We start from the raw sequence: 22,496 nt of genomic DNA on the forward strand, positions 1-22,496 counted from the left end.
TTGACTTTAAGTAGAGTATTGAGACTAGAAAACAAGCATACGGAAGGACTAAGAGTGGAACGAATCACTCTACTCCACTATATCTCATAGGATTGAGAGTAGAAAATATCTTTGATAAATAAGGAACAAAAGATAGTTGTTAATTTACTTACGTTGTGAATTCATCACTCATTTCGTAGGTAGACTAATCATATTAATCATTTTTACATTATCAAAGGACATGGTCATGGAACCATCTCGACAGTTAATAAGAGCATTAGCAGTGGCGAGGAACGGACGTCCTAAGATGATCGGAATGGAATCACATGCAACTTCTGTATCCAAAATAACAAAGTCTACAGGATAGAAGAAATCTTGGACTTTTACAAGGACGTTTTCCACAATTCCTTTTGGATACTTTCTGGAACGATCAGCTAACTGTAGAGTCATGGTGGTAGGTTTGAGCTCATGAAGACCTAGTTGTTTAAATAAATAATATGGAAGTAAGTTCACATTAGCTCCTAGGTCTAGTAGTGCGATGGCCGTGTATTTGTCACCTAAGGTGCATGGAACCGCTGGTCTACCGGGTCCTTGTATTTTACTATACCATTGTGTTCGGTGATGGAGGGAAACCGCTCAAATGAGGAACGCTTGTTGAGGAACATTAGTTCTCCTTTTTGTGGTGCACATATCTTTCAGAAATTTTGCATGTTTTGGTAATAATTTTAAGGCATCGAGAAAAGGTAAGTTGATTGTTAAATTTTGAAAAGTCTCTCGAATTTTAGCAAAATTCTCATCAGGTTTATTCTTTGCCAAGCGTGCAGGAAACGGTGCCTTAGGGCGGAATTTGGCAAAGGGGTCTACTTGCTTGTTTCCTACATTCGGAGGTGTTGACTTTGTTGTATCAGGGGAATCTTCTGTAGGTTTATTATTATAACTAGATTCCTTGGAACCCTTTTTTTTCCTTTGGTTGATCATCCGCATAATGATCGATTGTCGGCCAGTTTTTCCGTGATCGTAGAGTAGTGATTGCATGCACCTCACCTTGGTTGGGGGTGCTTGTACCGAGGGCATTGGGTTCAAAGGTCGTGTTTGCTGGTTTAGGGTTTGGAACCGCGCTTGTGCAGAAACACGCCTTTCGGACTCTTTTCTTCGCCATTGCTGAAGTGATTGTTGGATAGACGCGTTAAAATTTGAGACTGCTTCATGTAAGCCAAGAAAGTCTCATTTGTCCTATCCGTAATGGTTGGCGCAGTCAGGCAAATGCGTAGTAGTAGTTCTCGATTATTGCTTAGAAGTTGTTGATTATAGTTGGGGATTTGGATTAGAACAAGGCTGCGGTTGGTCCGATAATTAGCATTAGAATTATTTTGAAATTGACCTTGTTGGTATTGTTGATTATTTCCTTGGCGGTATGGAAAAAATTATTGGTAGGTCGAACAGGTTGATTAAGCTTAAACCAGAGGAGCCCCATTTGTTGGTTATTTTGACGCCTTAAGCGAAATTCGGATGTTGTCTCCACGGTGTATTGGAAATGTTGAATGCACATGCCTCCTCCGCTTGTTGAGTAGGGGAAGCATATAACAAGGGACAATATGCATCAGGATGATCAGGACTAAGACAAAGACACAAGGAGTGGTGTCAACGTTCATGACTGGTTTTGGTAGTTGATCGTTTACTTGAACTGCAAGGGCATCTACTTTTTTAGTTAGGGATTCTATCAAATTTTTTATTTCAGGATCGGGTTTTATCTCAAAAATAGATGTGGCTTTTGTAATAGTATCCTTTGATGATCTAGACGACTCGGTGTTACCCGAAATTATGTACCTTTTTTTTCGCTTGTTTTCAAAAAAGTATAAGCTTCCAAGAGCTCCTTTGTCCATGAAGCAACCTCCGCTCATTATATCAAGAGTTTCTTTTTGATGATCGAATGGCACCATTAAAGAATGAACGAACAAGGACAGCTTTTTCTAGTTGGTGGTGAGGACATTCTAACGTAAGATCGATAAAAGCGACTCCATGCTTCCGTAAAAGGATTCATGAGGATTTTGACTAAGAATTGAATTTTCTAAAGCATTTCAGTTGTTTTCTTACGAGTGTAAAACCTGAAGCATAAAAGCTTGAACTAGTTTATTCCATGTGTCTATAGATTGTGATTGTTGTCCCGCTAGCCGATTGACGCTTTTTCCGCTAAAGTGAATGGAAACAAATTCGAAGCAAGAGTTGTTCCTTAGAGATCGTTGGATGATGAAATGTTGTTGCCACTTGTTGAAGTCTCCACGAAGATGATTATGCGGTTTTTCGTGCTCCAAACCATGATATATTGGTAACAAACTGAAAACGCGTTTGGTGGGATAATGAAAAAATCACCGACAATGTCCTCAAGTTTGATGCGGGGAAGAAGGTCCTTCCCCGTAATGCAATATAGAAGTCCGAGAGGGCTTCTCTGGCGGTGTAGGATAGGATCGTCGGCCATAATGACAGAAGTTGATGGCGACGAAGGATTGTGATGAAGGTAATTAGCAGAAGAAGAACAATTTTTATGTGAGAACTTACGCAATTGCTTATCGTATTTTTTTCGACGATAGGTATGTTCAATTTCTTTAGTGGAACCAGACCTTAATCTCATGCAAGCATAAAATTAGATCTTACTTACAGAAGGAATTATGAGGACTCCAATTTTATTATTATCTTAAGCATTAGGGTTGAACAACATATGCCTAAGCTACTGCTAACGTAGCAGGGAAGTTAGGAATACGTGTGCATAAACCAACGGCCAGGTCACAAGAGAGATATGAGGGAGGCTTTCCGTGCAAGCACGGTTCTAATTAAGTAACCTCAATCTTTCAAGTTTCCTAGACACTATTGGAATATGATTTAAGATTTATGGATTATGCAAAGGTGGTATTAATTTTAATTTAATTTAATTTAATTTAATTTAATTTAATTTTTTTATTTTTATTTTTATTTTTATTTTTTTTAAGGCCCAAAAACAGGCCCATAACCACAAAATGGTTGATTTTGTGGTTTTTTTTTTTTAAGTCTGGAAAATAAAAAAAATATGGAGAGGAAGAAGAAATGAATTTGATTGATGTATATGATCAAATTAATTATTTTGCTAATTTTATTGAAAATGCAGCGGCGCCATTGATCTGACTGTAAGATCATATACATCCTTCTCTTTCAAAGTTGACTTTTGGCGCTCCGCCCTTGATAGTATATCATGTATTGGTTCATCAGCTTTATAAACTATGCGGTGCATTCCAGGGAGATGAAGTGCCAAGCGCACAACTGTGGGAACCTCCTCATGTAGATGAAAACTTAATAATCTCCAAACTGCTTCCGGTGGGCCAATGTATCTCGCATCCAAGTATTATTGGATCTCATCCAACTCATTAAACACTATTGTTGTCATGTCATGCCCTTTAAATATATACTTGTGAATGTATTTAACACAATGGATCCCAGCACAAACTTCGACATTAATATGGCAGTTGAACATCTTAGAAAGATAAGGATTATAAGGAACAACATCCCCTGTTATCAACCAGATGCCCCCTCATTAATATATGATCTACCATTGTCACGACGACGGTAGATAGAATATCCATCTTTATCCATGGTGGTAGCATCTGCAAAAGTCCGGGGATAGTGATGCTTGCATCTACCATTTACCATGCACGGAGAGTTAGGATTATTTAGTCCACATGGACCATGAACCATACATGTGAGGACAGTCCGAAATAACTCAGGTTCGGTTTCTGGATCAGGAAACTCTACACATACAATGCGATCAACTTGAGCAGATATACGGATCTTGTCGGAATGTCGGAGATATATAAGTGCATGCATATGGGGCAACCCGCATTTCTGGAACTCAATGTTGTAGACATGTGCAACGTCAGTACCAAGCACACCTTTCTTTTTAATTTCATTCATCAAGGCCCTTCGCTTTAGTTCAAAGACACGGGCCACGACCTCTGGTCGATGAGTTGCAGTTTGGTGCTCAGACAATGCCTCAACAACTTCGTCCCAGTGCGGATTTGCAGTCATTGTGAGAAATATATCAGGATGCTTATTGTAACGTGTGATGACCATTAAATCTTGAAAATTTTCGAACATGTGCCTAGGGCTGCCGACACAAGATGCTGGTAAGACCACTCGTCTTCCAATCTAGTTTGGGTCGAAAGCTTCAAATCACCGCAACATCGCTGATACCTTGATAAAGTTCAGCCCGGCTTGTCTTGTCAGTAGCCTATAATATCTCATTTTGTTCGTCGTTCGCCCATCCATCCATCCACCGAAACTCTTGAAACAGTTTGTGCCCAGCGTAAGATTGCAGAATATTCTCCAAGGCGTTCAAATATCCGATAAGAGTAGAAATCCATCTGTGTCAATCGGTCATTAGTATTTGAACGCCTCATATCAGGTGACCACCCAAGCTCTCCATAAGGAAACATTAGCACATAATGCAAAGGCAAGTAAGCTGGATGACATTCACTAATCTGCATGAATTCTTGCCCTCCTTTAAGATATATCACAATATCCCTCATATTATCCCGCCACGCTGCCATCCCTGTAAAATGACAAAGAATCTCATCTCAAGGTTGGCAAGTTGTAACGACGTCTATCTCTAGTAGCACTCAGAATGCAAATAAGCAGGTACATTGAAGTTCTCACCATGTTGAAGAGAGGCAGATCTAAGAACATCATATCGTGGCGAAAAGTAGCGTGAGAAACAATTATCTTGGGAGCATAGTTGCATGAATTATCTTGAACATCCGTGTTCAAACGGGGATTACAAAGTTGGCGATATCCAATGCAAAGACTGGGATCATATATGTAAAGCTTGAGAGTAAGTTGGCTGCCACTGATTCGAATTAGAGATCCAGTTCTATGACGTAATTGACCATATATAGTAAAAGGCCTTGGACCTCGTCCAGTAAAGACACGCTCATTTCCTCCAAGGCTCGTAAATGCAAAAGCTTGGTTGTATTGTCTCATGTACTTCCGAAATGACTTTGACTTGCGATCATTTCCATCATATAAAGCTTTAAGGGCTGGAGGTAATGGCCGTAGTGGAGGCAATTTGACTTTCCCTTGCAAACAACAAGTCCCGAATCGAGGACGTGATAATGATGAATCTTTTAGTCGTTCATCCATCCAATGGAGTGCATTACAAAATGGACACTGAACATCCATTCTCCCCAATGAGTGTCTTCCTTGTTCAATCAGACGGTTAGAAACAATATTGTCAACTTCGCCTTCATCATCACTTATGTCAGCATTATTAGCAGAAATTGGACGGTCAAAATCATTATGGTGAAACTCCTCACAATATTGTGCAGGATCCCCAAATGGTTGTTGTCTGCAAGATAAATAATTGTATATATTTAGACAAAGGTGCTATTTTTTTGGTATTCCAATTTCAATAAGTGTGAAGAAGTATACCGCAAATTTCGGTTAGTTGATGATGATGTAGAAGCTGCATTTGTCGAATGTGATGTTGGATGGACAAAGGATGAGGTAGAAGACCTACGATTCGCAGCGTCTTCGCTAAGAAACTTGTGATGTTAGGTCGGATCTTATGGTTTTCTTTGAAACTATAAACCAAACCACAAAGAACCAAGAGAAAGATGTAATAAACCACGTACTAACCTTGCATTTTGGTGAGATGGTGTTGGTACAAAGTTCTCATTGGTTGAATGTGGAATTGCATGAGGTAAGGATACGGAAGCAGAAGAGATACATGTACTACAATGAAACTTGCACAGGTGAGTTATATATAGATTTTGATTAAGGAAAATCGCTAAGTGAAGTACTCACGTGTTGTTTTGATCCGATGAATCAGCATGGGCACTTGATGTGACACGTTCTTTGAGGAGCGTAAATAGCCTTACAGGATTAAGGAATGATAGAGATTTCCGAAGAGACTCTGAAAAAGAAAGACGTCGGTATGGTGTTGCATGAGGTGTAACTGGACTATTATGTGTTTGATGCTTATCAGCTTGAAGTGGAGTTTGTGGAAGTGAATGAGAGCCATTCAATGTTGAACTCATCAGTTGGTGGTCAATGACATGACGTGTGACTACTTGTGCCCCTTGGATGGTGAAGTTTGTGCTGCCAATTAGGTTAGTGCTCCTTTCTCTTTCCCTTCGAGTACGTTGTCCTAGTATTCTATTTGTTATCTGCACCTAATTATAAGTATAATCAACCGAATAGATTGGGAGAAAGAGGAATGCATGGATGATAGCAAAGATGGTAGTTAGTATTAAAATTAGAAAACGTGAAATGTAAAGATGGATGACCACATGCAACACAGTTGGTGGGTAAATATTATACATATAAGCAGGCATTAAATGGAAGTTATTAAATGGCGATGAATTTACTACAATTATAGTGTACAAAAACACCTTTTTGACAATGCATGAGCAATTATAGTATTATTTTAATTAAAGCTTTTCTTACATGAGAACCGGATGGCGGGAGAAGTGCTTGATGCTTGTCAGCTTGAAGTGGAGTTTGTGGAAGTGAAGGAGAGCCATTCAATGTTGAACCCATCAGTTGGTGGTCAATGACATGATAGTTGCCAACTAGTTTAGTGCTCCTTTCTCTTTCCCTTCGAGCACACTGTCCTAGCATTCTATTTGTTATCTACACCTAATTATAAGTATAATCAACCGAATAGTAAAGATATGAATGCATGGATAATAGCAAATATGGTAGTTAGTATTAAAATTAGAAAACGTGGAATGTAAAGATATGAATAAAGTAGTCAAGGATAATAAGTGATCGAAGACCCAAAAATAAAAGCAAATTGTAAATGAATAGATGGATGACCACATGCAACACAGTTAGTGGGTAAATATTATACATTTATACATATAAGCTAGCATTAAATGGCAGTGAATTTACTACGATTATAGCGTACAAAAACACCTTTTGGATAATGCATGAGCAATTATAGTATTACATTTTAGTTAAAGCTCATCTTACATGAGAACCGGATGGCGGGAGATGAGATAGAGGAACACTATCTGATGGGCGCTGCACATTTATAAAGCAAAAGAAGAAATAAGACAATGCAATATACATAAGCAACAGTGTAGAAAAATAATTAATAAGTAGGAAATGAGATTCATAAAGTCGGTATATTAAATGGCAAAGGTGAAACACCTTATGGACACGATACATCAGGCCATTACATTTTTTTTTAACCGGATGGCGGGAGATTAGATAGAGGACATTTATAAAACAAAAGAATAAATAAGGCAATGCAAGCGAGAAATACCTGGAAGCCAAGAGGCGGTTGAAGATTGAGCCTATCTTGGGGGGCAACAAAGACATGTTTGTTTTGGTTTGAAGGTTCCTTAAAGGAGTCCATAGGGCGTTTTCCTTTGTCAAGAATTGGTCGCGTAGGAAGCTATAAATATTTGAAAGAGAGTTCAAAAATGTGATGTGAAACCAATAAGAGTGTTAGGACAATTTGGGTAACTCAAAGTATGTTAATAGAAGTTATCAATACCTGGGGGCGAGCAGGTCGTTGAGGAGTAGGTGGCTGAAGGTAGAGTCCATCTTGAACTGGAACATAAATATTGTTTTTCTTGTTCAAGGATCCTTATAAGGGTCCATTGGACGTTTGCCCCTTATCTATGGGATCCTCAGTAGAAACAAATAGAAATAGATACCTGAATAAAACCTACAAAACAAACATAAAAAGATAGGTGGGGATAACATACCATTGAAAGTCGAATCTGCAATGAAAAAAGGGTGCCTAAAAAAAAAAAGACAAAGCAAAGAGTGATTATTTAAGCATGTAAAGGTAGTAGTACTTAGGCGTAAAACACGAGATAAAAATTAGGTGGCAATAAATAAAACAAAAGGGATTTAAAAAATTAGAGGGTAGCTGATGGTAGTAAACCACGAGCAGTGATTATTTCGCATGTAAAGGTAGTAGTAGGGTTTCGCATGTAAACACAGATAAAAATTAGGTGGCAGTAAATAAACAAAAGGGATTAAAAAAATTAGACGGTAGTAAACCACGCCGAAATTTTAAAAAAAACAAAAAACAAATGAGAAATAAAAATAAGACGATAGCAAGCGGAAGTAAATTAGACCACATATATAAAAGTACCACATATATGTTAATGCCAACCATTGGCTCAATAACCTCCCACTAACTTCCATGAACAAACTTTTAGCTTATTCACACTCCTAAAGCCCAAAGATGGGCAATCGCTAAAAATTTTGAAGAGGCTTTTACATAAACTTGAGACTTACAACCCCTCTGAAGCGCATTAACTTAAATGCATTCAAAACATGATTCTAAACTGGAAGAAGTAGTCTATTCAATGCTTCTAAAAAAACTTCAGATTTGAATTCTGAGGAATGAATAAAGATAATAACATCTGTATGATTAATCTATTGCTAATAAGCTTTTAATATCAATAAAACAGATGTGTCCATTGTACTTGGAAATTTGAAATGTGGAGATATGATCGTCTGATTAGATGGCATCAGCTTAATCAAGACCTAAAGGCAACTTAAAAACACACTAAATCAGTAAATTGATTAGCGAAAAGATGCGAAATAGATGCCTACATCTCACTAAGGATTGCAAAGGATAATGACCACACAGAGCCTAAAAGCGGAAAGGACCACATATATAAAAGTAGTGGGGTAGTGGAGGGTGGAGCACATATATAAAAGTAAAAGAAAGGAAAAAAAAAACATTTTATTTTTTTGGAGTTTGGTAGACATTGACTTCGAATACCAACGAAAAAACATTGATAAAGTCTGGAAGTTTGGTTCCTGTTGTATATATTAAAGGTATTCTTTGCTTATAGGTGTCCCATTGTTCTACACCTTGAGTTCCAATGACCATATAAGAAGACCCATGTTCCCAAATGAAGACTTTAAAACAAAAGTAATTAAGGAGAAGGAACTTCACCTTCTGAAAGGAACTGGTATGGCAACGAAGCCTTGATGGCAAATGTCAGTTGTAAATTATATATGGTTTTGCCCGAGTAAAACGACTATTTTCAGTTGGGTCACACAGTTTGTAAGTTGTAAATTACATGGTGATGTTCTCTGGTAACAACTGTTTTCAGTTGGGTCTGTTATGTTTGATATGGTTTACAAAAGAGAGCACAAAGGACCAAGAAGCCATAACTGAGAATAGTTTCCTCAACATTATAAAGTGGATGTGCCTGTGAATATACTACTCAAACAGAGTGTAATATGTACGTCCAAAAGCAACAGAAGCTATATCTAATGTCTGAACAGATAACAGAAGCATCATAATGTCTGAACATTATGATGTGGTCTCTGAAATATCTAATAAAAAGCAAATATCTATCTAATGGATTCAACACACTTCAACATTGCTTTTGAACTAATGTGTCTGAACATTGTTTTATCAAGTCCCTTCCAAAAACAGTTTGAACGTACAGTTTGAACTAATGTGTCTGAACATTGTTTTATCAAGTCCCTTCCAAATATCTATCTAATGGCTTCAACACACTTCAACACACTGCTCTCGAGTCTCAAACTGTCAGGGCCTTTTTATCCTTCTTTCTACTGTCTCTCGAGTCTCAAACTGTCCTTCTGGGTTGGAGTGAGAGCTGCAACTTTGGATTGATCAGCAGGCTTAACATCCCTAAATTATGATCTAAATTATCTAATAAAAAGCAAATATCTATCTAATGGCTTCAACACACTTCAACATTGCTTTTGAACTAATGTGTCTGAACATTGTTTTATCAAGTCCCTTCCAAAAACAGTTTGAACTAATGTGTCTGAACATTGTTTTATCAAGTCCCTTCCAAATATCTATCTAATGGCTTCAACACACTTCAACACACTGCTCTCGAGTCTCAAACTGTCAGGGCCTTTTTATCCTTTTTTCTACTGTCTCTCGAGTCTCAAACTGTCCTTCTGGGTTGGAGTGAGAGCTGCAACTTTGGATTGATCAGCAGGCTTAACATCCCTAAATTATGATCTAAATTTGCTCCACTCACCAATCTCAGTTAGCGTCTGTGTGCCGAACGATCGTTGATCTAAATCTTTTCCACTCAACAATCTCGGATAGCTGCTGGGTGCCAAACGACACATTTATACCATTGATCCACATATTTTCCACTAAACCTTGGATATCGAGGTTAAATTAACCATTCATCCTTGTAACCCGCTTACAATAAATCTAAGTGGACTACTTAGAACAACAAGATATAGGATATGAAACTCAATTTTAATATTCAGAAAGATCCAAACCAGAAAAATCAAATTGCAGAGTAAAATTCAGGAAGATAAAGACTTTTATTGAACAATTGCTGTTATATATACCGTCAAAATACTACACCTACACTACAAGAAAAATGACTTTTGGCCACAGGTACAGATGAGTGTTAGCCACGGTCATAGGCTGTTGCATAATGCCCACGGGCTTTAGCTGTGGCTAAAACTTTGACAGGTGTGGCCAAAATTCTGTGTGGTTTAAGTTTAATTGGGTTTTTGGCCATGGTCATGTTTCTATCTCTATTAACCGTTGATGTAGACCTGTGTTTTTCTTATCCGTTGATCTAATGCAAAATTAGATGGGGCGCGAAATGAACCGGCCCAAAAATTCTCCCAAATGTAAACCGCTACAAATACTCTCTATCTCCGTTTTCTTCCGCTTTCCTCTCTCACGGCAGTGACGCAAACACGCCACTCCCCTCTCTCTCAGGTAACCCTTTCTCTATTTTTTTTTTCTTCTTCTACTAATCTCACTTCGAACATCCCTAAATCATTATCTTTTCGAGAAAAACTTCATCTTTAATCACTAGGTAATTGTTCTTCGTTTTTCCCCTCAGAGCATATTGTTAATGCCATCTATATATCCGGATATATAGATGGCATTAACAATATGCTTTAAAACTTGAGAGTCAACCAACAGGGTACTAGTTTCTCACATTTTTCAATCTAGGAGAGACCTTAGTTCAAACATTCTTTTGTACAAAGCTTCATTTTTAATCAGTAAATGCATGGATCTACTAATGTATATTTGAAGATTTGCTCATTAATGCTGTAGTTGTGATTGGTATATAAATTGCTGAATGGTGAATTCGAAAGGACCATCATGTGTAAAGGTGTCCGTTTATAGTATTTTAGATTTATATCCAATTACCCAATGACTGAATTATTTTAAACACCCTTTATTATCGGACCTTTATAAGAACTTCGCATAGGCTTTGAAAATTTTGACAACGGCTAATTCAGATATGCTTCAATACACCACGAGTGGTCCGTATTGGTGTTGATATACGGACCAGTTATGCTTTGCAAGAATCATGGTTATATCTGTGATTCCATTTATTATCGTTCAGTTACCACAAATTCTTCATACCTCCTTTGGAAGACGCTTAGCAATCTTGATTGCGCTCATTGTTTTTGTTGCTTTACTTGTCTCTTACTGTCTTTATCAAGTACAGATTTCATTAGATATTATTCAAACTGTATGTGTTGTTCTTCCTTTATTCTAGATTGTGATATTATAAAATTGTAGCTATCTTAGAAAAGAAAAGAAAAATGTTCATTGACAAATTGTATGGGCTAGCTTTTTGGGGAATTGTAGTCAGCTAATGATAATTTAACTACAGAGAAGATGAGACAGTGTTTGTCGATCTTAGTTACGCAATTTTTTTTTTCTGTTCTTTCTTTAATTAAATTAGAGTTACAATACATTCTTTTTTGCATTTAGATTGTAGAGCTAGAATACCTCATTCGAATTTTTGCGGTTTAGTCATATTTCTTAAAGCATTTCCCCCAAATTACTATTTGGGACAGTACATTTCCTTCGCATTCTTTTAGTACTCTGGCATCTTTGCCAAGGAGCATAACCTCAGAGCCCATTTGCCATGTAGTTTGGTTAGAAGTTACAATACCGGTTTGGGTGGACTCGTTGTTCTAGTGCCCTTCGACCCTGCTCCCCTTTTATTGGTGTTCTTTTTCCTAAGCGCCGCAACCTCCACTTCCGATCTTTTTTACCTAACAAGAGAGCATGTCAATCCTTGATCCGCTACTTTCGGTGTTGTGAATCTCGTGTCCTGCCTTTCAACTAAGATTTAGTTCCGATTGGGCTTCGTTGTTATTCCAGACTGGAAATGCGTGTTCGGCTAACCTTCCCCTGGGGCCTCCTCTCTGGCGAGTATTCCCGAGTGGTCGGGCACCTAGCTCCCCCCTCCGCCGGTGTGGATCAAGACCACATATCGACCGGTTCGTGCAGGAATGAACAAAACCCTTTTCTTTGCGAAAGTGAAAATCGTTGCTCGGTTTTCTTTGAATCCCGAGGAGGGGATTGTTTCTAAGTCGATGATGACGAATGGAAGGGAAGGCTAAGGTTCACCAAAGTCGTTTTAGCACTATGTGGCCCCGATCATTGAGTTAACAACGACATATGGTTGAACTATGCAATCGACTACCTATCGCCTAACTAAGTGAAATCCCGAATCCTCATCTAAAATATAAAAATAAAATGGAAATAAATACCTCTCCTACGGAGGCGTTCGGAGCATGGAATGTTGGAAACTTTGAAACTTCTAACCCATAGGAGCTTGAGGAGAATTACTACATCAGCCCGTTCGTCTCCATTCGAAGAAAAGTAAAACCTAGCGTCTCCATTCAAAGGGAAATCCCCACATTGAGTTGGGGGTAATAAAAGACCCTAAGGAAGAAAGAACAACAGCCAAGGTTGGCGGGTAAAGCTAAGAGTGGATGGTGGGGCGGTGCGGGATAACGGAGCATCATCGGTCGATTCCTTCTAATCGGGTGGCTTTCATAAGGGCCACTCGCTAAACTTTTTAAGAAGGACTGGCGGGCATGGCATTGGCGGACAAGTGCCAAGCTTTGATGACCTTAAGCGGTGGTAAGACAATAGAGGAGGCGGTCTTTGCGGCTTCTAGTTATACCAAGCCTTTTGAGGTGCACACTAACCGACGCGCGTCCGACTTTGCTTGGGGTGCTCATGTAGGAAGAACATCCCATAGCCCACACAAGAGAGCCAGAAGCTCAGCGGAATGACGGCGAGATCGCAGCGATATAATAATGCTATAAAGAAAGCTACCGGTCACGGCTATAGAAAGACCCAGCGTCCCCATTGTTTTTACTAAAGATAAAGAGGTGCCCGGTGCAACAAACCGAGATCTTCTAAAAAGCTGCTTCTTACTTACTCGGTTATACATTTCGTTGCCTCTCGGTGCTCAAGCTCGGTCGTTTTGACACGGCATATATCTACCAACAGCCAGTATCTTCATTACTTTTGCTTTCTTTATATATGTAGATGGATCACCCTCTCCCCCGAGTTGGAGCGTTTTCTTGGACTTAGCTACTTTCGATTGCATCGATTCTTGTCTTTCTAGGAGCATTTGATCCACCTTCCTATTGTAAAAAGCATAGGTTCCACCAAATATAATCGACGAGGTAAGCTCCTACTCCCTTAGCTTTCGAGAGCGTTTTCAAGCATTTTCACATTCGGACGAAACCACCGAAAGCGAAGACTTGCCAAAAGAAAAGGAGGAGGTTTATTGCCATAAGCCGCTTGAACGAAACCGAAAAGGAAACTTTTTTTTTTACCCGAGTGCTCTGCCGGCACCTTCGGTGATCTAACAACGGCCTTTCACCGCTAATACAAAAAGAGTCAAGGTCAAAGCCATGAACAATGAAAGAGCGAGTGGAATTTTACCAAAGCCGCTCTAAGCTTGAAACGCGTCGCTCTGTCTTCTCTGGGTTCCTTTCCATGAACTTACAGGTGGACCGCCCAAGAACTAGAAACGAACCCCGAACTAGAAGTCAAAGTGCCATCGATCAGAATCGGACAGATTTTCTTTTAGCCGCCTATTCGAAAGGACGAACGGAAAGAGGTTCTCCCTAAACCGCTTAACTAAACCTTAAGCCTAGCTTACCGTAACGGAACTAACTAACGAAGTGGTCTGTCTCGATTCACGTAGGCACTGCGAAGCTAAGACACAAGACCACGGCACTGTTGCTAGAAGTCAATCAAGCCTTAACCGCTAACCAAAACAGGAATTGATCTCCGCTTCTCAGTAATGGAAAGTGGATGTCTAACTTAAAGCAACTTCGCCCGAAAGAGAAGAAGAAAACCGGAAAGATTTCATTGAACCTAGCTGAAAAGAACCTACTCTCTTATCGGTTGTGCACTAAGATGCTCCTACTTATATATTGAGTGACCCCGAGAGAGACCACTTCACTATCGATTCGGGGATACCACAACACACTTGTTACCTCTTATTGATGGAACAAACTCACTCCCGTGTTCCCTACCTTCACTCACTCTTTGTAAGACAGAGAAAGAAAGTGGGATCATCTCTCACCGAAATCTTTTATTCCAAATTTTGGAGAGATGGAGCTCTAGAAGTTCCAAACGGTATTGGTTTTCGCCATCGAGAGGCCGAACATCTACCCGTCTTTGGTGATCGTACCTCGAAACAGACCTTAGACAAGCAAATTGGATTCAAATATGAATCTGAATAAGAGTATGATACTAGACAACTAGAGAAGAGAGAGGTCCCCTTTGGCGAAGTTCCGAATCTCACCGCTTACTGAGCCCATTTTTTCAAGAACTTTTATTTTTAACAGCTATACTTATTTTACTCCCCCCTCCAATCTACTTGTTCTATCCGGGCATTATCTGTTGGACCTAATGAGGGCAACTCCACATGATGCCAACTATCTTTGGACCACGATCTCGGTTTTGTGTTTTAAGACTGAACTTGTTAAAGCCTTTTGTGAGGTAGGTCTCATGTTTTGTTCTGAAATTAAGTAATGTTCTACTAGTGAATATTTTATTCTTGCATTTACTAATTTTAGCGTGCTTTGATGTGCACAAGGCTGAAGCAATAGAGAGGTCAAATGGTAAATCTAAAATCCGGGTGTATCACCTCCAACCACCGACTCTTCCAAAGAATGTTGATCTGAGAAGTGAGTCTTTGAGGAGGCAACCGGGTGTAGCTTTGAATTACGAGGTAAAGGGAAGATGATATCTTTCACTTTCACATTGAATTGTTTAGATGGTGGCGATAGTGCGTTATGTCGAAGATATCTATGGTGTACATCCGGTGTTTAACATCATAGCTTGGAATAGAGCAATCCTTGTTGACTATAAGTTGCAAATAGTTTTTTCACATATGCTTATCATTTACTGTTTTGTGGGCTATAGTCTCTACAACTTTTACGGTGGTATGTTCTCTGAGAATATTCTAAATTCACCAAGGGTAACATAAAATATGTAGGATAGGAAGACCTTAATTTTCCATAAACCGGAGGAAGGGGTTGTTCTTATTAGCTTTTTTCATTAATTTCTGTGTGAGGAGACAAAGACTTAAATGTATTTCAAGTGCAAGTTTCTAGGTTCTTGTATTTTAGCATAAAATTTTGTTCTATTTCAATATTTAGTCAAGCTATGAACAAATAGATTTAGACTTGGAAGGTGGAGTCGTTCTAGTCAATTCTTGCACCCTCTGTGACATGCATGCATATTTCATCTATTTATTTTCCTACCCTTTGCATGCTTTGTGTTTCGTGGAGTATTACGTGAGTGGAGTGCATTTCAGCTGCAAATCAGTTGGTAACATAGAATTTCAAGAATTTTGATTCCAAATTGGAGATCCAAAACTAGATCCCATCCATATTTCCCTTGCGTTTTATCTTTCAACTAAAGCTATTATGGGTACTTGATGCAGATGGCCTGCTAGACTGGATGTAACAAAGCACTCAGATTTTCAGCATGTGAAGTCAACATTTACAAACACTCCGCCACATAAAGTGAGTTACTACTAAAGTACAGTATAGTCCACTGTGCTTATCCTTTGAAAGGGATGAACTATATTTGATTTTTTTATTTTGATTTTTGACTTTTTTGAATGGCTCCCATTATCTGTTTTGCCCTAATTTTTCAACGTGGAATGTAGAGAGGTCTGGTCCTGGCTGCTCCCTTCTACCCTAGGGGATCTTAAAGGGGTAAGTTTTCATTTTCTCAGGTTGAAATTTAACTTTGTTGGGTCCAACTTATTGAGATTTATAGCTGCTGATATTGGCGACTATTGTCGTTTAGGGGACCCTTCACTGGTTTTCACTTAGGTGTCTGCTCAGCACAGATATGTTTGACCTCAAGTTCATCCAATATAAGCACTTGATGCTCTTTTACCATTTTTTGTCCAATGCACTTGGAATTACATAAGTTAGTTTCGCGTCGGGGACTTCACTCTTAATTCACGTGACATCCTAATATTTATGTTATGGCATGAAGCTGCCTTAGTACACTAATGAGATATGCATCGTCAGGATTCTCTTTTGATCTCATTATTATTTTGTTTGCCTCTCTTACCAGGTTCTTGCTGGTAGCTACTTCTCGGTGGCTGTGGGTCTATTGAAACTTGGTACGATGAGCATGTTTGGGACACTTCTTGTCATATGGGGCCTTGTCAAGGAAGGGCTTCTTGGGAAACCTGTGAATACAGATCCTGCAAAAGCGTGTTGATTGCGCTAGTATGTGCTTTCACTTGTATAAAGTATGATGTCAATAAAATTGTTAAAAGTAGTCCGGCTCGACTCTTGGCGAAACCCCTGCAAAGATTCTTGTGGGTTTGATTGAAATGATAGAATTTTGTATGACCTGCAGGTGTTATGCAAATTGCATGAATTTAGTATGGCATCAGAATCAATTTTTTTTATCCAATTCAATACATTTGCCACGGCCATAAACCGTGGCTAACCATTAGATACAGTCCAATAAAAGACATTTGCCACGGCCTAGACCTGTGGCCAAATTATAGATCCATTCCACAAAAGGCAGGGGCACGGGGTCGTGTGAGCATTAGCCACGGTTTAATGCTGTGGCAAAAGGGAAAATTCACCACGGCCCATGTAACGGGTTATAACCGTGGCATAAAATGAAGCTTTACCCACGGTCTTTAGCCGTGGCAAAAGATTAGCCACAGGCGCATTGGCAACGGTCGTGCAACGGCTTATAACCGTGGCAAAAGGTCTTTAGCCACGGTCTAAGACCGTGGCAAATGCTCAGTATTCTTGTAGTGCTATTAGTGTTCTAGAAAACGGCCTATTAGTGTTATGTATATGCTCTGATTAAGTTTTTTAATTACATTCTTGGATTGCTGTTATATATACCGCCAAAATACTACACCTATTATTAATGTGTCTTATTATTAATGTGTCTGAACATTAAAACGGCCTATTAATGTGTCTGAACATACGTTGATATCTAATGTGTCTGAACATTGCTTTTGAACTTCAACACACTTGATAACAGAAGCAGCAGATGACCACCACTTAAGCAAATAAAATGTTAGAATCATCGAAAAGCAACAAAAATTTTAGCTGTTTGGCTCCAAAAAGGCCACTTACAGCTTTTTAAATCACCTTCAACAAGAACCAACCAACTTGAACAATTCATAATACAACCAAACTCCTATCTTTTCCTGAAACACTTACCAAAACTTCAAAAATCATTGAATGGGTATGAATATGACAAACCTTTAGATTCGCTTAAACAGGTAGTGTCATTACTCCAAGGCCACTTACTCTCGACTCTTGCTGGACACGTAGACCGCAAAGACGCAGACTCTCCCTTCTCGCAAAAGTTTTGTTGAAGCAGAGAGAAGAGTGAAAGTGTTGAACAGTGGCCAGCTCGGGAAACCTGGTGCTTTGAAATGCTATTGGTGGTTGGTTCTCCCGACCGCAGTTGGCGCATCAATAAATCTAACCGGAAAATAACTTATAAACAGCAACTCTTGACGGCGGCAGGAAGAATAGGGTATTGATGTTTTGTTTGAAGATGAGGAAATAAGATCTAGTAGATCCGAGTGTTAGGGCGTAAGGAAGCATACTCTTTGGGATTGGCTTATTTTGCCATGTCACAACTTAGAAAAGACAATGGTAACCACTGGATGGAGGCACTGCAGGCCCCACACCATTGTGTTTTATTAGATAGATAAATGTATATCACCTGCACAGCTAACTCACTCATCACTCATCACTCTAAGAATGAGATTGTTATAAACCCAAAATACAGTACAAAATTAAAATAGGGTGAACTAGTATTATCCCCCACTAGATGAGCCAATTAGGATTTTCCCCCCACTAGATGGGAAATTAGGGTCTCCCCTCTAAATACACACAAAAAAAATTTGGTCAACCCACTTTGACTTTTTTTTTGTGTGTATTTAGGGGGGAGACCCTAATTTCCCATCTAGTGGGGGGGTAATACTAGTTAACCCATTAAAATATCCAAAGAAAGAAATCGAGAGATCGTGGAAAGATAGAGAATTCTTTGTTCTTGGAAATATGAAGCAAGAGCTCATTAATGGAACCATCACCTATATTTCAGATCGCATCCAATGCTAGCACTGTTTCTTCTAAAGTAGAACTCTCTCAGCATCAAAGTTGTCCATGAAGTTCTCTTTCATTTTAGTACCGTGTTTCAGATCAAAGGCTTAACGTGAATCTTGAAGCAATCTTACACGAATTGTCCATATTAATCTCATTTCCAGGTACGTTGACATATTATATTGATGCTTGAAATTCTTAATCTGAAATGAATCTAAACTTGGGTTGTACATTGTAGCATCGTTGTGTTTTCCATGGAAACTTAAACTCCAAGTGATGGTATTAGGGTCTTAAATCCTGATCAAGGGTTTTCGTGGTGCATGACTTCCCATATCATGATTTTTTTATTTTATTTTTCGATAAACTTCCCATATCATGATAATGCTACAATATTCCCTTTTCTTTTACATTTTTTTTGTCTTTTGCATAATAGGCAGACATGTCATATGTTATTGTTAAATGAATCGGCACAATTACATGAACGAACTGATTTCAGCGTTCTGAATCTGAAATCTGCAAGGACTGAAAAAAAACTATTTTTGATAATCATCATCAGATATATATTAAGAAGGAATATTTACAGAGAATGTAATTACATAAACTCGATCCTCTCGCAGAATGTCCCTAAGCCATACAGAGAGGTTTAGTATCCATTCTGCAGAGTTGGAGTGGAGTTTTCCAAAAGCAGCTATGGTGTGAGCAGTTTTATTACATGTCCTGCTGACCAAAAAAACTTACATTGTATATTTGTATGTTTTGGCAAAATTGTGTCTGCTTTTGTTTTTGCTCTGGGCTTTATTTGTCAAAGAAATGAAGATTGTATTTGGGCTTAGATTTTGTGGGCCTCGGCCTAACTAGAACTAAAGTAAGCTTCAGCTATATCCTCAAACCCGGTTAAAGAGATTAAAAGATTTTTTTTTTTTTTAGTAACTAAAGAGATTAAAAGATTTGAATTAATATTGGGGACTAGGGGAGCATATTCGGGTTGTTTGAACTTTTAGTGTAGAGCTGAGGAATTCTGTACGTTATCTAGCTTCAGTGTTAATTTATCCAAAAATTAGAACCCAAGACCATATCGTCCTTTTTTTCTTTTTTTTCCCGCTAATCACCCTTTCTATTACTTAAACTCGCTTCAAATCACAATTGAGTTTAACAATACAATTTGGAAGAGGTCCCAAGGTCTAGACTTTTAACTGTCGACCTTGCCAGTTCATGGGCCTCCCCATTTAAACTCCTACTTAACCAAAGAAAATAAGCTTAACTCCTTACTCTTGTCTTACTAATCATAGACTTAATAGACCTAATAAAAGGCTCCTTCTGCCAAGCCATACTAGAAGGATCAGTGTCACTTGAAATATCAACCAGGGCTTGAATCACTGCCTAAATATCCCCTTCTATAATGAAAGAAGAAGCTTGAAACGTTAATGCTAGATGAATTGCAGTTTTTGTAGCAATGAGTTCTGCTGCCTCTGCATCTCTCGCCTTGTAGGTTATGAACATTGCTCCTAGTCCTTTACCTTCCATGTCCCAAGCTATAGCACCTGCTGCTCCTGCTCCTCTTCCCCCTTCCCTATCATATGCAGCATCAAACCTAATGTTAATACAATCCACATTAATCTTAGGCATTACAGATATCATATTCACAGTACAAGATAAAGGTTTAGGGAAAGGAGGGGGGTCATCTTGTTATTTATCTGTTTTATAAGCTTCAATACTCTTATGCAAGATAGCCACTGATCCTCTGATTATGCTATCCCTGTTGAACTTCTTGAGTTCAAAGATATACTTGTTTCTTGCCTCCCAAATGCTGCACAACACAATACAACCCAACAAGCCTTTCTCTGCAACTCCCTCCTCTTTGTGAAAACACCAATTTATCACCTCATCAAGCCACTCTCTAATGCTCCAGGTGGCATAGGCTTCAGTTCTAAGATTCATAGGATGTGCATACCATAGCCTTTTAGTCCATTCACACTTTAGAAACATATGCACAGGGGTTTCAATGCACTTTTCACAAAAAGGGCAACTCATATCACCCTGCAAGCCCTCAAAATCTAAAACATCTCCAGTGGGCAAAGCTTGCATGTAAAGCTTCCACATTTAAAATGTTGCCATTTCCCTGAAAGTTTCAACTGCCAAATTCTACTTACAGTTTTTTTTTAAAGGAGAATGTATTAATATCCTAATTCCTTTCAAAAAAATACTTATAAGCTGACTTAACACTTGTTAACAGTGAACCCTCCACTTTTCAAATGATGTCATAACAACTTATCTTCCTGCATATCATGCCTGATTGCCATAGTCTTAATGAAAGTAGTAATATTTTGTGGAAAGAGGTCTAGCATTTTTGGAAGGTCCCAAGAAAGCTCATTTTCAAGAATCAGATCAGCAACCTTCAGATTTTCCATGCCAGTTGGAACTGTCATGGCTTCCCCTAAGATGATCTCATTCCCATTTATAAGCAACCAAGGGTGTTTAAAAACCATGACCTCTTTGCCATGCCCAATGCTCCATAAGAGCCCACCTTTAAACACCTCGTACATTCTATGAATCCCTTTCCATAAAAAGAAAGCATTTAACACCGGCTTAGGATGTTTTCCCAGCCACTTATAACCATAAATAGCATTGAAAGTTCTAGACCAAAGTGAATTTTTATCATGAATCACTCTCCAGCAGTGCTTAGCAAGCAAAGCTTTGTTAATGTCCTTGGCTTTTCCAAAGCCAAGGCTACCCCAAACCTTGGGTTTGTAGATATTTTCCCACCCTATGGTGTGGATCCCATTTACTTCATTCGTACCATGCCAATAAAAATCTCTACATGCTTTGTCTAACTTACACATATATTCACAGGCAGTGAGTAAGTAGACATAGCATATACAGATGTAGCTTGTGCCACTGATTGAACTAACACCGCTCTATCTGCTTGAGCAAGAATCTTAGGTCTCCATCCTCTAATTTTATTATGGACCTTATCCACCAAGTAATCAAAATCCTTATTTTTATTTTTTGAGATCACAATAGGGACTCCCAAGTACTTGTCCCTTTTGTGAAAAATTCTCATTTTTCAAAACTTTCTAAGGATCTTTTGGTGTTTAGGATGCACATTCTTACTAAAGTAGATACTAGATTTCTCAAAATTGATATTTTGCCCTGAACTATCACAATAGTTATTCAAGATCTTCTTAAGATTGCCAGCTTCCTCAAGAGAAGCCTTGGAGAAAATAATAAGATCATCGGCATAGAGGAGATGAGTGATAGCAGGTGCATTGTTCCCGACCTTTATACTACTAATTGTTGGGTTTATACCAATACCAATCGATTCTCCCACTACACAGATAACTTGTATTTAAACACAATTCAACTCCAGACAAATTCTAAATATCAACTACAACCTATACTAACATTCCCAACTCGCTAAGCAACTATTAACAACAGATAATAATGTAAAGCAGGATTAAACGCATACCACAACACAAAGATATACCGTGGTTCAGCCAATGGTGCCTACTTCCACAAGAGCTCGTATTTATATAAAGTGGGAAGAAAGATTATAATCTCTCCTTTCAGTTTCTCACCTTACTAGAACACTCTTATCTCTTTACAGGATTATATCTCTGTAAAGATTATCTCTCAATCTTGATAGCTTTCAAGATTGGGTTTTCTCTGACTTTTGTGCTGCCTCTTTTGTGTTTTTTGGGTGTTAGGTTTTGCCAAAAACTCTAACTCTTATTGGAAACTCGCGGTCCCAATTTCTTCTGAAAATAGACTTGGGCGCGGGTCGTGTCTCGGGCAAGCACAAGTCGAGCGCGGGTCACGCTGAAAGTACTGGAAGTCTTCTACGGCATGGGCGCGGGTCGTGCCTTGGTCAAGGCCAATCTGGGCGTGGGTCGCACTCTGACATTTCCACGCATAATGAAATCCTTTCCTCCTCATGTGAGGGATAAAGCCAACAATCTCCTCCTCCCGAACAGTGAGGGGGGCTTCCTCCATGTAATTTCCAAATCAACAGGAGGAGTGTGCTGCCATTTTGACAATAGCACAACAAACATCAAACTTACCTTTCGGTAAAATTTTGGTCATCATATCCGACCCGTTCTTGTCAGTATGGATCTTCTCGA

The 22,496-nt window shown here is 38.9% G+C and overlaps 2 protein-coding genes across 2 annotated transcripts; both read right to left on the reverse strand.

The window, feature by feature from the left end:
* Positions 1-3,522: 3,522 nt before the first annotated feature.
* On the reverse strand, positions 3,523-4,077 carry LOC147497562 (uncharacterized). The gene has a single exon (XM_086562927.1). It carries the CDS (start codon positions 4,075-4,077, stop codon positions 3,523-3,525), a length of 555 nt encoding a protein of 184 aa, XP_086419053.1.
* A 1,505-nt stretch (positions 4,078-5,582) lies between these two features.
* LOC147497563 (uncharacterized) lies at positions 5,583-7,620 on the reverse strand. The gene is made up of 6 exons (XM_086562928.1): positions 7,505-7,620; positions 7,271-7,402; positions 6,976-7,026; positions 6,448-6,633; positions 5,806-6,173; positions 5,583-5,733 (listed from the first exon to the last, which is right to left on the reverse strand). The coding sequence occupies exons 2-6, from the start codon at positions 7,361-7,363 to the stop codon at positions 5,583-5,585; spliced, it is 849 nt and encodes a 282-aa protein (XP_086419054.1). The 5' UTR covers positions 7,364-7,402; positions 7,505-7,620.
* Between the last annotated feature and the right edge of the window lie 14,876 nt (positions 7,621-22,496).

This window comes from Coptis chinensis, chromosome 5 (genome assembly GCF_015680905.1).
Source record: "Coptis chinensis isolate HL-2020 chromosome 5, ASM1568090v1, whole genome shotgun sequence".
NCBI classification, from domain to species: domain Eukaryota; kingdom Viridiplantae; phylum Streptophyta; class Magnoliopsida; order Ranunculales; family Ranunculaceae; genus Coptis; species Coptis chinensis.

Coding starts and splice junctions, on each gene's coding strand:
- LOC147497563 (XM_086562928.1), bottom strand. CDS start 7,363: ATGGACTCCTTTAAGGAACCTTCAAACCAAAACAAACATGTCTTTGTT. Junction 7,027..7,270: donor AACCGCCTCTTGGCTTCCAG/GTATTTCTCGCT, acceptor ATAAATGTGCAG/CGCCCATCAGATAGTGTTCC. Junction 6,174..6,447: donor TCCCGCCATCCGGTTCTCAT/GTAAGAAAAGCT, acceptor ACTTATAATTAG/GTGCAGATAACAAATAGAAT.
- LOC147497562 (XM_086562927.1), bottom strand. CDS start 4,077: ATGGTCATCACACGTTACAATAAGCATCCTGATATATTTCTCACAATG.